Source organism: Polyodon spathula, chromosome 52 (assembly GCF_017654505.1).
Source record: "Polyodon spathula isolate WHYD16114869_AA chromosome 52, ASM1765450v1, whole genome shotgun sequence".
Classification (NCBI taxonomy): Eukaryota; Metazoa; Chordata; class Actinopteri; order Acipenseriformes; family Polyodontidae; genus Polyodon; species Polyodon spathula.
In genome coordinates, this window is record NC_054585.1 from 228,874 (window position 1) to 246,438 (window position 17,565).

Sequence of the window (17,565 nt, forward strand, 5' to 3'; positions counted from 1 at the left end):
CTGCTCTCCAGCCCTTCGGTGAACAAACTGCCTTCTGCTACAGCCAAATATTTCAAATTTTGACTCATCAGTCCAGAGCACCTGCTGCCATTTTTCTGCACCCCAGTTCCTGTGTTTTTGTGCATAGTTGAGTCGCTTGGCCTTGTTTCCACGTCGGAGGTATGGCTTTTTGGCCGCAAGTCTTCCATGAAGGCCACTTCTGACCAGACTTCTCTGGACAGTAGATGGGTGTACCAGGGTCCCACTGTTTTCTGCCAATTCTGAGCTGATGGCACTGCTGGACATCTTCCGATTGCGAAGGGAAGTAAGCATGATGTGTCTTTCATCTGCTGCAGTAAGTTTCCTTGGCCGACCACTGCGTCTACGGTCCTCAACGTTGCCCGTTTCTTTGTGCTTCTTCAAAAGAGCTTGGACAGCACATCTGGAAACCCCTGTCTGCCTTGAAATTTCTGCCTGGGAGAGACCTTGCTGATGCAGTATAACTACCTTGTGTCTTGTTGCTGTGCTCAGTCTTGCCATGGTGTATGACTTTTGACAGTAAACTGTCTTCAGCAACCTCACCTTGTTAGCTGAGTTTGGCTGTTCCTCACCCAGTTTTATTCCTCCTACACAGCTGTTTCTGTTTCAGTTAATGATTGTGTTTCAACCTACATATTGAATTGATGATCATTAGCACCTGTTTGGTATAATTGTTTAATCATACACCTGACTATATGCCTACAAAATCCCTGACTTTGTGCAAGTGTACCTAGAAGAATTGATGCTGTTTTGAAGGCAAAGGGTGGTCACACCAAAACAGATTTGATTGATTTAGATTTTTCTTCTGTTCACTCACTTTGCATTTAGTTAATTGATAAATATAATCTATTAACATGTCTATTTTTGAAAGCATTCTTACTTTACAGCATTTTTTCACACCTGCCTAAAACTTTTGCACAGTACTGTATATGTATATATATATATATATATATATATATATATATATATATATATATATATAAACAGGTGGTTCTTTTTCTTTAAGTCATCTCTTCCTAATTTGTCCCTTTTTCAATAATAAAGTTCCACTTGAACCCCATCCGTTCTTCAGACCGTCATTTTTAAGGCTTTAAAAAAGGAAGAATAAAGTTTCAGTCGCAGCTTCAAAAATGAACTTTTCCATAATTTCCCTTTTTATTAGTGTCTGTATTGATGTGTTTAAATACTTCAATGCAGTTTAAGTGTTCTGAAACTAATTGCAATACAAAAATGATATTAACAATCTAAAGTACATGTTTCACTGTCAGTTATTATTCCTTTTCTCAAATGATTGCAATGGTTTGAAATAGATGATTATCGTTCTACATTTTCTAATTGTGCCGCTGCTTTTAAAATCTATTTAGCTGTGTACTTGGAACATTTTAGAGATGCATTTTATAAATCAATCTGTCCAGTCCCCTCTTACAACACGTTCTTGATAATGCTGCTTATACACAGCTATTCAGACCCCTGCACACCACTTGTGGAATGACTTAAAATGGTCAACTTTCTCCAAGTACAAGAAAACACAGAATGTTAAAACCCAAACCCTTTTTAAAACGAGAAAAGATGGTTTACAAAAAGTATTTCATTATTCAAAATGCTTTAAAAAAACCTAATCAAATGTAAAAGTAAGAAAACTAGAACTTTACATTTTATGAATAGAGCCTATTGTTCAATTTCCTTGACACATGTCTGCTAGCTTTCACAGACCAAAAGTACAGAAAATCACAGCCACATTTTCTTTGTGTTAAATTGCTTTGAACTCTATTATTGAGTTAATAAGGCAACAGCAAATCTTCTAAAAGAAATAAACATTGGAAAACTACAAAAACTAGCGACAGGGCTTTTTTCAAAACTTGGTTGGAGGGGATTTGCATGTTCTCAATTTTCTCAGTGTTGTAAGAATAATCTGTTTTGCTTTTGTATTTTAAATCAATGTTCTGTGGTGAATTAGTGATGCTGTTTCTGTAAACTGAACACATAATGTAGGTTGCACTTCAGTAGAGATTTACAAGCAAAGATTTACTCAACACAATTTACCAAGCTTTGAAAATAATCCCTTAAATACAGAAAGAAGGTATTAATACTGGTTCTTGACAGTGTTTTATTCCATGAATCTTTTCTCTCAGGGTATTCTTGCTGTTCCTGGTTCTTCTCTTTGTATTCTCCTCACTCTGGTGGCAGTTTATTTTTATGAGTTTTCAGAAGAAACATCTCCCTCAGTGCAGGCCTACAAGCACGTTCATTAAAACTCGCTTTCAAGTTGTTGATTTTCTGCTTCAGGTACTTTAATCTATTCCCTCAGAATGCTTTAACGTTGTATTAACTTGTTTTCCATTTTAAAATACGTATTTCCAATTCACTTGCTGTATCCTAATACTCTGTTTTAATGTACATTTCTGTAAATGGAATTTAATGTAAAATTCTCTTTAATAGCTGCTAGGATTTAGTTTTTTATTTACTGTGTTATAAACCATGCATAGCTTATTGAGATGTCTTTTTTATTTAATCTTTGTACACTTAGAATAACAAAATTTTAATTTTATAATTGAAAGGGATTTTATTTTATCTCCTCTCTCTGTCTATATATATATATATTGCACATATACCCCCCCCCCCCCCCCAGGAAAGAAATGCTGCAACATGGGGTGAAGATGATCACTCACAGAGATTAGCATTGACCTTGCCTTCTAAGGGAATGAGTGCACCCAAACCATGCCAGGAAAATGCACCCCACACCATTACAGAAGCACCAGAACCCTTCACTGCTGGAGCTAAGCACTCAGGGCTGTAGGGTTCTTTAGGTTGCTAACACACACGCACTCGTCCATTTGTCCAGAACATGGTGAAGGATGATTCATTTGACCACATCGCATTTCTCCACTGCTCGGTAGGCCATTGCCTGTGCTCTCTGCACCACTGGACTTGCAATCGTGCATTGCCAGGTGTGATGAGCGGTTTGTGTACTGCAACCCGACTATGGCATCCCACTCTGTGGAGTTCTCGGCGGACTGTTTTTGATGAAACTGGCTGCTCGCACCCCAGGTTGAAATTTGGTCAATTAATCTGCAGTTGCTCGCCTGGTTTGCCTTGCACTTCAAATTAATGCACAGATAGCACGATTTTGGAGCGTGCGCTTCCGCCCACTGTTGCTCTTTGCTAATGTTGTCTTTCTCTCGGAGTTCAATGGCGATATCACCTACACACCGCTGCTCGTGAAGCGTCAGCAAGTTGAGCTGTCTTGGTCACTGAAGCTCCTGCCAAACCCCAACAATCACCCCTTTTTCAAAGTCACTGAGGTCTCCTCTTGCAGCCATAATTACAGGCAAGCAGGCCTGTCCAGCATTTTTATACATGACCCTAAGCATGCTGGGATGTTATTTGCTTAATTAACACATGAGCCCCACACCTGTGTGGAAGCCCTTGCTTTCAATATACTTGGTGTCCTTCATTTACCCAGGTGTTTCCATTTTTTTGTCCACTGCCTGTACTTTTAATAATATCAATTCATTTTGACAATACCTGCAGCCTATCCTTGAAGGAATTCACAAATAGAAAGCTCCTTATTGATACCCTTAGCTGAGACTTCCCATTTAATTTAAACTCCAGATGTGCTGGCATTTTAAGAATATTTGTTTTATTTTAACCCAACTTGAAGCCTTTAGTTTAAGGATTGCCTAAAATCTCAATTCCAGATGCACTGTGTTGGTTTGGGTTTTCTTCCAGATGTTATACAAGTTTACATGCAAAAAAATGTTTTTAAAACAAATTCCATCTGTCTTTATTATATTAACATTTAATTAATATTAATATGAAACATTGAGTTTGTCTTCCGTACCCCATTCTCACAATTGGAGGAGCTGTATGATTTCAGCGCAGAACAAGCAAAGACTCCAGACCCCTTTTTATAACAAGCTACGTACAGTTAATGTCATGCACACCCCAATATAGGAAACATTCCAGTATTAAGAAATGCAGGCCACCACTATTTACATTAACAGTATGTGGAATAACTACAGCACTAGAACCAGTGTCCATTCGACCAAGCCGTTCTGAACATTCTATAGCCATTTCCTGATATTCTGATTCCCATAAGAAGTTGTGTTCCGTGGTATATCAATACCTACGGTATACCATGACACCAAAATGCTACAATATCTAATATCGGGGAATAATAAAACTACTGAAGTGTCACGGTTTTTCAATACCTGATAGGCATCTGGCTGTGTTTATATACCCGATCAGTCAGGATTTTAATGCTTTTTTAAATTATTATTTTATCACCCTTCCTTTCTCTTCCCTTCACTAATACGACTGCTGCGCGTATGTTTATGTGCATCTGAAATGAGAAACTAAGGCAATTCTGTTGGTAGTATTATTGATCCTATGTATACTACCTTATATTGTATGTATTTGTGTCTGTATATGTGTGTATTTCTGTGTGTGCAAGTATGTATGACTGTAGTTTGCAAACACGTGTTGTATCTGCTTCTGCTTCTGCCTCTGGCTGGAATTCGTGTTGCTGGCTGAATCGGCACTGAAATAAGTGGAATTTAGTATATTAAAACAATTGTAATTAAGTTATCCAGACTGTGTTTGGGTGTGTTGAATTGTGAGGTTGATGAAAGTTTTGTGTTAAGTATATGACTACAGGCCTCCAGGATAGTGTGAATTGGCAATCAGTGTCTTAGAACGCCAGCTGCTGCACATTCAGTTACCAACTCCTTCTCCCCTATGCTACCTGCTATAAATAAAATCTCCTTTTCAATTGTCTTTCTCTGACTAACAAATCTCTGCTTCTCAGCGAACTTGTAACTGATACCAATTCTGGCCTTCTCTGTCTAGCTGAAACCTGGCACTCTGTAAACGACATGCACTCGCTGCATCTAGCCACCCCAAAGAGCTATTCCCTCTTTGACAAACCTCACCTCACTGGCCGAGGTAGGGGCACTGCTGATATCGCTAATTCTGTGCTTGCTTCTTCAGTTCTTTCTTTGCCAGCCTTTTCTTCATTTGAGCATCTCTTCATCAAGCTCCCCTCTCCTCTGCTGTTATCTACTGTCCACCTAAGAATAACTGCTTTTATTGCAGAGTTTTCATAGTTCCTCTCCCTCATCTGCACTTCTACTGACAAAATCCTTCATCCAGATAGCCTTCAGCCTTCAGATAACGTTTATTTTGTGAACATACGGTATATAATTAATAGTTAAAATAGGCCTATTTGAAATAGTTTGAAATAATAGTGGCCGCTATGTTATTGTAACAAGAAACTACGCCTTTAATTTTGGCCAATGTTTACGCTCCCAATTTTGATGATATCCAGTTTATTTCTAACCTGTTGTCTTCATTGCCAGATCTTGACTCTCATCATCTTATCTTAGGTGGAGACTTTAATTGCATTTTTAACCCTGCTTTGGACCGCTCCTCTCCTAAGCCTTCACCACCTTCCAAATCCTCTCGCCATCCGTTCCATCTTGGATACCTATGGGGTCTCTGACCAATGGTGTTTTCTATTTCCCACTGCAAGACAGTATTCATTTTTTTTGCCTGTTCATCACACCTTCAATTAAGCTTCCAAACTATGCTTATGTTTGCCCCTATTGACACAAATCCCCCCACCTCCCCTACCCCAGCTATCTCTGAAAATGACTGGAATTTGACTGGAATGTGCACTACAAGAACGGAGACTTTCTTTCAACAAGCAGGCAAAAGGTAAAATACATGACTACTGTATTTCGGTATTTTCGGGGCGGATTGATTTGGAACAGTGATTAAACATAGTTTGGAAGATAATATTCAACGTCGTTTATCAAAGCTTTAAGCCCTTGTATTGACCAATCATGTTAAAGGAAATCTCCGGTCCATTTTCTAATTCGTTATAATGTTTCAAACTAGTTAAGCTCATACATTATTAGGCAACCAAACCTTATTTTATTTAACTTATTTCGATCACAGAAACAAAGCAAATACATTGTCAAGTTTACACAGCAGTTCATTTACAGTTGCACATGACACACGCATGCACACACAGCACAAGCAACAACCAGGGAAAGGAAGGACAGATACAGAAGTGGTGCTCCTGTTATGTTGCTCTCCATATACTGTACGGAAATATTTTCACTTGTAATAATTGCCATGAAAATAAAAATTGCTACAGTCCTCATGAAAATATATGTAGTACTACATTGCAACTGCAAAAGTGGATTTTTAAAAATTCATTTAGTTAATTTCTTACATTTTGTTGTTTTTACGTCTTCGGTTCCTTTTTTTCTTTTACTTTCCTTTCTTTGATTTCCTCTTTTTACGTCAGTACAAACATACGCAGTTGTTACTTTGTATACTTTGCTTTTTATAGTGTGTTCAGTTGTTAGTTCCTGATTGCACCACTCAATAAACCTGGTTCAGTGGGTCTTAACACAGAGCTCAGTTGTCTATTTGGGACCCCATTGCACTGTCATGAGAATCGCTTCGGCGAATGTTAATGATACCCTGCCCTGAAATTTATGCTGACCCATGGCAATGGGACAGGCGCTCTTCAACGGCGCAACATGTCTTCTGAATACCTTTTTTTTTTTTTACGTCTTAACTCCATTTATGCACTACAGAATCGGTGGAAAGCCATGTTCGCGATTGAACTCGCATTTGCGCTGTGATCAGAATACAGCCCTATAACTGTTCAGGCAATGTTATATATGTCTCAAACCCCTTATAAAAGTTTACCACAATAAACATGCACAGTGGTTTTGCAGTTTTTCCATGGCTTTACTATGCATTTACCTTGGTTTGTGATGCGCGCATGCTTTACCAGCTGTGTACTTTACAGTGTATACCTATGCTTACTTATTTTATGCTTTAAAAATGCACAGATATCCGAAAGCCTAACTGATAAGTATGTCTGTAGATTTGAGTTTTAGATCATAGTTAATTAAAATGGCAAGAATTCTGTCTAACTAGAAAGCTAGATCCAGCTTCTCAGTTTTATTATGAAGACAAAACCATTGTGTAAAAGTGAAACCACATAGCATAAGAGTTTACAAAATGTATTTTATACCGTTGTGTACTAGAAAGAGAATAACCTCATGAACAATATCTGAAAGTATGTCCGACATGATTCCACTACACCTGACAAGACTAACTACACAAGGTGCAGTCCTTTACCTTAATATCGTACTACATAACAGTGCTATCAGGTGTATTTTCTGTGTGTTGTACAATACTGATACACCATGGTGACCAGTGCTCCTCGTGGAGTTTAAATGTGAGAAATAGCCTAAGCAAACCCCATTGTATATCATGTGTGTATATTTCTAACCGTATATAAACACACACACAAACAGTGGTTAATAAAAACAGCACTTCAGAACCTTCCTCTACAGCTCTTCATCAACTTGCTGAAACTGTATCCACTTTTCCTTTAAGTTATTTATGGGGCTGACATAACTGGCTTTCCGGTAGTTCTATGGTACAGCTGGGATCAGACTAGCTGGCTGTCTGGCAGACCACTATGAATCAAGCAGGACTGCCAGGTTTTATTGTAGAGCATTGCATACAATAATAAAGTGCCTCAGAGTTCAAGCAAGGCCTGCGAAATCTCCTTGTTAACCCATTCAGTACTGCCCTCACTGAAGAGGAAGACATTTGGGTTAGCCAGCGCTGGGAAAGTAATCCATTAAAGTAACTTCAACAAAATTCTAACTAGTTATGGTAATTACATTGGAAAAAACTACAGTAGTTACAGTTACAAACTTTAGTTACTTCTCAGGCACAGTTTCCATTTTATAGAGATATACTTCTTATCTGGTCAGGCTGCAGCTCAAAATATTCTTTGGAGATGCAGCTATTGAGCCCACAAGCTCCCTGGGCCGGGATGATACGGAGAGTGTTGATGTCCCATGCAGGCGTGTGCCTGTACTGTTGAGTGCTTTTTAATTTCTGCATTATGAATTAGTCGTAGACTTTTTTTTTGTTTTAAAGTTACAAAAAGTAACTGTGTTATTTCTTTCATAAATGCTCCTCCATTTTGTTACCTGGAATCATTACAGCTACAACATGTAATCCCATTACAGTAACCCATTACATGTAGTGGGTTATCCCCCAACAGTTAGCCATATAAATTAAACCGTAGTACAAGCACATGTATGGTAAGAATGGTAAATACGTGATATAAGCATGGTAAAGGTATCGTAAACTCAAACTGCAAAATGGTCGTGCATTCAGTATTTATAGTAGTAGTCATTCATCTTAAAAGAGTAAATGAAGCCTCTAATTTAAAGCAGCTTCCAGGTATTTACGCTAAGACTCACGGCGGTATGCCACAGTGCCCCTTTGAATCCAGGGGCTTTTTTTTTTTTACTCATTTTGGAACAGGGTAGTAAGCACTCTTCCTCAAACTACTATCAAGTTGGTTTGGATGAGGGATCCCACCTCTGGAGCAGCCCTTTCACTTATTTTACAGCGCTGTCCGCTTCACTGCTTATTCCAGTTTCACTCAAACTCTATATTTTTGCATGTTGCTGTCTAGACAGTTTAGCATCATTCATTTTTTATGTTACACAACTCACATTCAACACAAAGTAACCATGTTTTTAACCCCAAAACTTCCAGCTTCAGCTTTTCACTTCATAAGATGCATTTGTTTTTAACATCGATTCAGGCTCCACAGGCTGCGTGTTTGGGTCTGCCTGGTGGAGGCACTGTGGCTATAGATCAACAGAAGAAACAGCAATAAAATGCTGCTAAAATCAAGGATGAAAGGATAACAGCTGATGGAATCGTCCTCAAAGTTATGCTGGATTCTTACATAGCTCACAAGATATTTTTAAATGAAAAAAAATACACTGCTGTGTAAAAGTCTTAGACATGTTGCATTTTTCCACTCTGGTGCATTATGAGCATCAACAATTTACTCAAAGCCTACACTAGTCTTTTCTACTACCATAGCAACCTTGAGTGAAATAGCTTGCATCACTCGATTTGCAAGGCGCGGTAGCCGAAGCACAATCAGCAAGTACAGAGACACATCATCTGTAATTGACAAACCCAAGATTGGAAGACCCAAAAAGTACGAATACATGGTTCACTGAGCAAAACATTTGACTGCCAGTAACACAATCAAAATAGTTACAAAAGGCATTATGCACTAATTACTGACAAATACTTGTATGTCAGAATGTTTTAATACTGTACATCAACTTTTGCAAATTAGTTATATGATAGAAAATGAAAATAAATAACAAACTTGAATTATCTTGAATTTAATTGACTCCCATTACATTCTAGCCCCAGGAAATTTTAATTGAATGACAATAAGAAGTGGGTCACAATAGTAGGAGCAATATTAACTAACTATAAACCACAGGAATGATTGCACAAGGCAAAAGGGTGGAGCCATGTGTTAGTAATGAATGGCAGAACACTGACTCACAGACTTTTTCCAGAACAATACATTATTTTTGTGTTTATTTTTAGACATGTGAATATGTGTGTGTGTGTGTTAAAGTTTCCATTCTCTGAAAGTCTGGACCCCTGTTGTTGAGACAGTTCCTTATCACATCCAGGGATTCGAATCACCTGTTCAGGTGATCTGTAAAGAAGCACTCAAAGCCCCCCTTAATGCAGGCAGCGCTTCAGCTCTGGCTTCATCCTGGTACTTGTCTTTATGAGGATCCAGCGGCCTGATTCAAATGGCTGGCATGCCTGGTAATGGAAAGCAGATGCCACTCCCTCCACCCCCAGTCACTGCACTGAAGGTTATCATTACTGTCTGGGCAGGGCATTTCCCTGCTGCCTTGTGTTGGTTGTGGGACTGTGGTTCCAATACGCACTGTGGCCGGCCTGTCTATGCTGAGAAGAAGGGCCTGTTCCCGGTGACAAATCAACAACTCTTCTGCCAGGTTCCACCCAAAACTACTTCTGATAAACTCAGGCAGTTTCCATTGGTTAATATTTTAAATACAAACATACCAATCCAATAAGCTTTTTAAAGGGATTCTGAAACATCAATATTCTTGTTTGACTCTTTCAAATGAATTGTTTCTTCAAAACAAGCTAAAAGTGCAAATAAATGAACATTTAGAAATAACAAATGACAATATACCAAGAATCAACATAATGCACCAGAATTGAATACAATCAAGTGTGTGAGTGGGTAGAGGCATTACAAAAATATTGACATCCTAGCCAATATTCTATTAAATGTGCTAAATATCTTAGAACACATTTTATATATTTTTTAAAACTAATAAAGTGAAAATGGAGTTATTAATCTCTATCAGTTGATGTGCATGTCCGAGTGTGTGCGTTTGTCTGTGTTTATATGTAAAGGACCAGGAGTGTTTAAGGTGACAAGGCCTGACAGTCTAACTCCCTAACACAGGTAAAGGTAAAACACAAGGGAAACATTCCCATTAAAAGAGCCGCTTGAAAAGCAATGGCCCATTTTTCCTCAGTCGTGCTTTGTTAGTTTTGGGTCCCCCAGCGCCCCACAGCCGCAATCCTGGCCAGCTTTAAAAATAAATAGCCGTGGAGGTTAAAAGCCCAGGAGGGGAAAGCGAGGTTCCTGCCTAACCGCGTGTGTTACTCATTTAGAAAGGGGTCTTTCAGAGAGGCTTTTGTTAACAGGGAGATGAAAGAGACCAACACACAGCACCCCCTACTCGCCACATGGAGTTCATTAACAAACCAACCTTCGAACCAGACACCCCTCTTAAAACTAAAATCAGGTTATGAAAACCAGTCCTCATATTTAACTGAAGGAGACAGTGGAGACTGGCAGCTTCTGAAGCGCACGTCAGGCCACTTTTCATTATTTCCCTTCCTTTAGTGGGGCTCTTGGGCTTAGCACCTGACAGCTTTGGTATAAAATTTGTATTCTTAAAGAAGTCACAACCAAGGGTTGAAAATCATGTTAACAACATTGTTACAGGTGCCCTTAATATTCAAAATGTTTTGGTTTTTTTTACTCTAATTGGGGCGATACCATTTTTTCAAGCACCACACTGTAGCAAAAGCAAATGTTCACTTTCTTCTTCCGGGTACAGTACCAACCACTTCCTTTGTGAGGGTCACTTTCCAGCTTCACTTTCAGCCTCCAAAGACCTCAGTTTGGTAAACCAGGAACAGCAGTGATCTTGAATTAGGGTTGCCACCTTTTCCACAGACCAAACCCAGACATATTGCTCAGTCAGCTGTGGTCTATCAAAACTACAGTATACTGTAATACAGTTTAACACAATACCACCAGATCGCAGTACAAATCAATAATCATGCAGTATACACAGTATTGTGCTCTTGATATTTCAGCACTGGGACTTGCAATCAAACTCTAATGATTTCTGTTCAGTTTTCAAGTAGTTTAAAATCCCATGTAGATGAATAAAGTTTTCATTATTGTGCAATTAAATATGTTATAAACTGACGGTTCAGTGATTTCATATAAATATTTCTGAAAAATCGGTTAAAAACAATTAAGCATGTTACACGTCAATAATAATAAAACCAATTTTTCTGAAATATTTCTACACTAAAACAGAGATCACACTTAAGCGGGTGATTCCCAGTCCTTACATACAATATTATATGCTACCCTTGGGTGACCCTTATTCGTAGACATGGCGTTAGTTTCCACTGCTATGCTGATGATATTCAGCTTTACCTGTCCCTTAAACAGGACCATGTATCTGCTGCTAACATTTTGAATGTGTCTTGCTGACATTAAGAACTGGAAGTTTAATAACTTTTTAATGTTAGATTCAGACAAAACAGAAGTGATGATTCTGGGGCCTCAGAGAAAACATGAAGATACACATTTGATTGACGTTTTAACTGATGGACAGATTTTAGGGCAGAAGTAAAAAACCTAGTTGCTAAATTTGATACAGAACTTTCTTTCGAAGCACACATTAAAAATGTTACAAAAATGTCCTTCTTTCATTTAAGAAATATTGCAAAACTGAGAGGAATTCTTTCCAGGCAGGATGCAGAGAGATTAATGCATGCTTTTATATCCTCTAGCTTTGATTATTGCAATGGTCTTTTCATTGGGACTAACCACAACATTATTTCTCACCTTCAATTTGTACAAAAGCTAGAACTTTAACTCGGGTCAAGTGGCGAGAGCATATGACCCCTGTGCTGGCATCTTTGCATTGGCTACCACTTAGTTTTAGAATAGATTTTAAGGTGTTGTTGCCAATTTATAAGGCTTTAAATGGTCTTGTACCTCCATACCTTAAAGATCTTTTGGAACCCTATGTCCCTCATCACCCTAATTTTACACAGCATTGTCCTTTAGTCCAGTTACTGACGCTTCGTAGAACAAAAGCTTTTTCTTTTTTTAACCCCCATACAAAGTTCTGATACTCTTCTATACCAAATATGTCATATACACTGTTTTAACTGCGAGTATTTAATGAAACATGTATATGCAAACAACATAGAAATACTGTATATGTCTTATTAGTACAGCATTTTGAACAAACTATTGAAAATGTATATTTTCTTAATTAGAACATAAGAAAATTTACAAACGAGAGGCGGCCATTCGGCCCATCGTGCTCGTTTGGTTGTTAGTAGCTTATTGATTGGTAACATGTAAGTAAGTTTTCTTAAAAGGAAAAAAAACTTGGTCAAATCACGTCAAAGTGTGCTTGCTCACTGAGGGTGCACAGTAGGGGGTCGCAAACTCTAAGTATAAGGCACGGTCGTCATTTTGCTGTGGAAGATACTGTTTTTGCATTAGCCGCCATGGTTGTTTTGACCGCTGGGGTCACAGATTACAACAACTCAATTAGACTGTTTACATCACGGGAATATGTTCGCTGTAGAATGTACAGATCAGTACTGAACAGTACATTTCTAATAAGGTAGTGGACATCCTTTAAGCAACTAATGTATGTCAAATAACATATTAAAAGGAAGGTTGGTGTTTCTTATGCCTTTCACTTAAAACTGCACATTGGCAGGCTTGTTAATTCCTGCCATCCGGAGATAGATGCCAATTCCAGGACTGTCCAGGTCAAACCTGGACAGGTGGCAACCCTATCTTTAATCTGTATACACTCAAATGAAAGTAGAAAACTATCACGTCAAAATAGTCGACCTCATAATGATTAGGGGACCAGTGCTAATGTTATTAATAGAGCTAAGAAAATAGATTGATTTCAATAATAGGGCATAAGACAAATAAAAGTCTTGGTTTTCTTTAGAACGTCTTTGAAGACTACACCAGTTGTTAATCTTTTAAATGTTAGTCTTTTACTAAATTCTTTCATGTTATTTGAAGAGTAGGCAGTCTGCTTTAAGTATCAAACAGCAGTGATCTTGAGCCCTACAGCTTGTAAAGCTGCTTTATTGACGACCTCTTCCCCTGTTTTGTCAGCTGTATTTAGATTGACTAGGGGCATGTAAATCAGCAGGCAGGGGAAAAAACACAAGCAGGATAAATAGTGTTAAACAGTGATGTTATTAATATAGATTTAGGGCTAAATAGCAATGGTATTTAAATCTGATGCTGTTAATATCCTTGTGGTTGACCACAAAAGTTCATAAATCTTACATTCCATGCACTTTCACTTGCTACAAAGGTCTGTAATGTTTCATTATGAAATAAATACATATATATTATGGCAAGCATGTGTTTTAGTGGTTAAAGAAAAGGGCTTGTAACCAGGAGGTCCCTGGTTCAAATCCCAGCTCACTGACTCATTGTGTGACTCTGAGGAAGTCGCTTAACTCCTTGTGCTCCGTCCTTCGAGTGAGACATTGTTGCAAGTGACTCTGCCGCTGATGCATAGTTCACACACCCTAGTCTCTGTAAGTCGCCTTTGATAAAAGCATCTGCTAACTAATAATAATATCTGGTACTGCAGTTGCAGGCAGATTAAATCTAATTGCTGTTTGCCACCTTGTGATAAATGTTGGTACTAAAACAAAAATTCACAATGCCACTCAAATCCTGCCCAAAATTGCAGGGGCTGTGTCAATTTAACATGGTATAAAAACACAATCATTTAAAGGCTGTAGAACTTGAATTAGGTAACACGGGTCCTTTTTTAAACTTAGTTATACAGTGTGCTTACAAATTCACATTTAAAAAACATTAACACAACATACAAATGAAATACAAAACTATAACAGACAAAGTTCCAAACAGAACTGTAGACTATACACAAAATGAGAAAATCCATTGATGTTTTTTACATTTTTTCTTTTTTTAAAGAGACAGGAACCTGTTTAATTCCTCTCCTGTACAAACCGGCATTCTGTATCGCCATCATTATGGGGTCATTTCATGAAAATAATGGTAGATACCCACTAGAACCCGAAACCTGACGATTATGGATTACGAAATTGTAAGTCTTGTCTGTCTAAAAGCAATGTAAGCATCACTGTTGAAATCTGGCATCACGTCCCGTGATGTTTCTTTATAAATCAAGTAAATGGACAGTGATCCTACTGTATGTACTGTAATCTAGACTTTCAAAGAGTTCAAATCATTTGTAGCATTTATACCTTTTACTAGGTACAGTATTAGATTTTACAGTTGCTACCTCTACAAACCAGCACACTTATCTGGCACACTTGTTCCATGTGGTACTGGGTTAGACTGGTTTCTCTATACACTACTGGATACAACAAATTCTGTTTTACAAATGCTCCGTTGTTGAGTGACAGCGAGTTACAGTTTGTAGGATTTGTATGAACAATGCAAACATATTTAGCTGCAATATTGTCAGTGTTTATAGATATCTTATTTTAACACTGGAATGTGTTTCAACTGTAGGGTATATTTTCTTCAGCCATTGTTTGAGTGACGTCACATCATGAAAAATGTCACTTTTCATACTGTTTTTTTTTTTTGGCACATAATATAGGAAAATAAACATTCAACATAAACTGTGCTTTTTGTGTTGCCCCTAAATGTATGTAAACAATACAAACATATTGTAGCCATCATATAACAGAATGAATTAAGAAAAAAAAAAAACATTACAACCTACATAGGTCATTTATTTTCAAACAAACATTTTAATTAAACGTAGGCCTATGACATTTTTTTGTCCCCCCCCTTTCCAAAAAATAAATAAAAATGAAATAAATAAAAACATATGTGCATTTATTATTCATCTTGAGACTATATTATTCTAAAATTCAACCCTACCCACAACAGCAAAAAGCAATCTAGCCTAACCCTACCCAGAACAGCAAAAAGGGCTTGCATACATCTAGAAGCTTCCAAACACCAAAATATCCGGACGAGATGCTCAAATTAATAAATTACAAATTACTGTACATGTTTTCTTCCCGTCTGTTGTATCTGTGTTTCTAATGGGTGTGTGTGGTTTCAGCCCCTTGCTTTATTTCAGTAAAACTATGGTTCATAGAAATTGTTACTTCAGTTCCCTCCCAAAAGCTAACCCATCCCTGTGTTGTGTCTCCCTTCACGTTCTGCAGAACCTTACATTTCAGGAATTGCTTGATTTGATGCTGCGTAAGAGAAACGTCAAACTGGAAAGCCGCCCAATTTCCACGGCTTCTCAGAATGACATCAACCTTCCACTTGTCAAGTTTATAAAACTACACAAATTACAGACTGTTTTCAAACAACCTGGACATCTTGAATGATGCTGTTGGGTGAATGGGTCATTTCTTCTTGGCTAGCAGGAAGATAATTGCTGTGGGGATGTCTGATCCCACAGCTCTCCTACTAAGAGTCTGTATTGTACAGCTATGGCCAAACATTTTCCATCCCTTAGAACTTTAGGATTGAGACAATTTTCCAAAATCTATATCAACATCATTTAGATATTTTATTTAACATCGTGTAATCAAAGAAACTACAAAATTATATCGCAAAAGTCAACCGGAAACCATAATAGTAGTACAGTATTTCCTGTTACACTTCTAAATGCCACATTTAATTTTTTCTTATGTATATGAAAAACTACAAAGGGGTATGTAATTCAATATGTTAAAGTAACATTATACAGCAGGTTTCATTCGACTATGAAGCAAAAATTGTGAATTCTATAGCAAGGCAAAACTTTTGGCCATAGCTGTAGAGAACCTCTGCACATCACAACCTAATGCACATCACATGAATGCAAATGTACAGTATATGAAAAACAAATGTTGCCACATAAAGAAAACACAACCATAATTTAGATCTGTTAGATATGCACTGACCTCATCATCCTTGTACCAGGATAGAGTCTCGGCCGTCAGCACAAACCAGTACTCCTTGGCACCTCCCTTCATGATGCCAATGTTGTTGATGGTAAGCCAGCCTTTCCTGATCACCTGTAGAGGGAAAAAGATGGCATTAGACATAGAGACACAAGACACAGCTCTCACCCACTCCTCAATATCAGTGCCCTCCATTTCACATCTAGTATTCTCCCCGTCTCTAATCTGTTGGTTGAAAAGGGCCAGACAGGAAGCAGAACAGAATGTAGAGAGACAGTAACACAGTTTACAAATCCTTCCAGGTCTAGTGAGGTCAGATTGTTTTGGTCATCTGTCTTTCATTTTTGCAAGCACCTGTCTGACAGTGCTAGTAAATATGTTAACCTTTAAGTCTGCTTTAATTCATCCTAAGAAAAATCAGCTTTTTCCCCTCATCTGACAATGTTTTATCATGGTCAAACAAGCTATTTTTCTTTGCTTGCATGTGCTTTACTTTGTTTCAGCTATGCTTTTACTATAGTATAACACAGTAGACTTTTGTAGGGGAGAAACTTTTGCTACACACAGGTAAACCACTGCTTATACAAAAAATTAGCTGCTGCCAGCCCCTCTGTGTACGGGGTAGTGTGAAGCCTGGTTCAGATCAGGGGGAAATCAAAGGTTTTGCAGCACCTAAAATTTCAGGATTGAGACATAATAAAAAGTTAAAAAAATTGAACATAATTTAGATATTTTATTTAACATCATGTGATCAAAGAAACTATACAATTATATTGCAAAAGTCTACCGGAAGCCATAATAGTAATTTAAGTTAGATTTCGAAATGCCACTTATTTAAGTAACATTATTCAACAGAATCTAACCATATCTGTAGTATATTGTTCCCTCTAGACTGCTGTGTAATCTGTATCCCACCTTATAACAAGAATGCAAGTGCTAGTGAAATAGCAGTATTGGGGAAATGAAAGTCATTACCATACCATCTTATCACTAAAGGTCTGGCTATAACGAGGGAGCACCGTACAAGCAAAATCAGCATCGTTAATAATTGCATTGCACTGTAATGTATGGAAAGCTTTGGATTTGTCAATGGGTACTGCTTTGATCGTAAGGACCACTGGTAGAAAGAGATGTTATCTGACTCCCCAAATAAGCATTCTCGTGATGTTTCTGATTGCAATGCAAGTCCGTGACAAGTCCCACTTTTTAAAAACTTTGTGGAATTTCTGGACTATGGGTCTTAATACATGAAAACTTTTTTTTTTTTTTTCAAATAAACTCGAATAAGATTTTTTTTAAATTACTTCTTAAATTACTTCTGCGTATCTGAAACCCATGGGATTTGCACTAATGCAATGT

At 37.8% G+C, this 17,565-nt stretch overlaps 1 protein-coding gene across 12 annotated transcripts in view; it reads right to left on the minus strand.

Annotated features, from left to right (window-relative positions):
* The window catches only part of LOC121307062 (dynamin-1-like), a 126,940-nt gene that overhangs the window by 51,311 nt on the left and 58,064 nt on the right, over positions 1-17,565 (minus strand). For all 12 annotated transcript variants that reach the window (XM_041239169.1, XM_041239168.1, XM_041239165.1 and 9 more), the window contains one exon: positions 16,207-16,320. In XM_041239169.1, the coding sequence (XP_041095103.1) occupies positions 16,207-16,320 (114 nt within the window). The remainder of the gene's footprint in view (positions 1-16,206; positions 16,321-17,565) is intronic.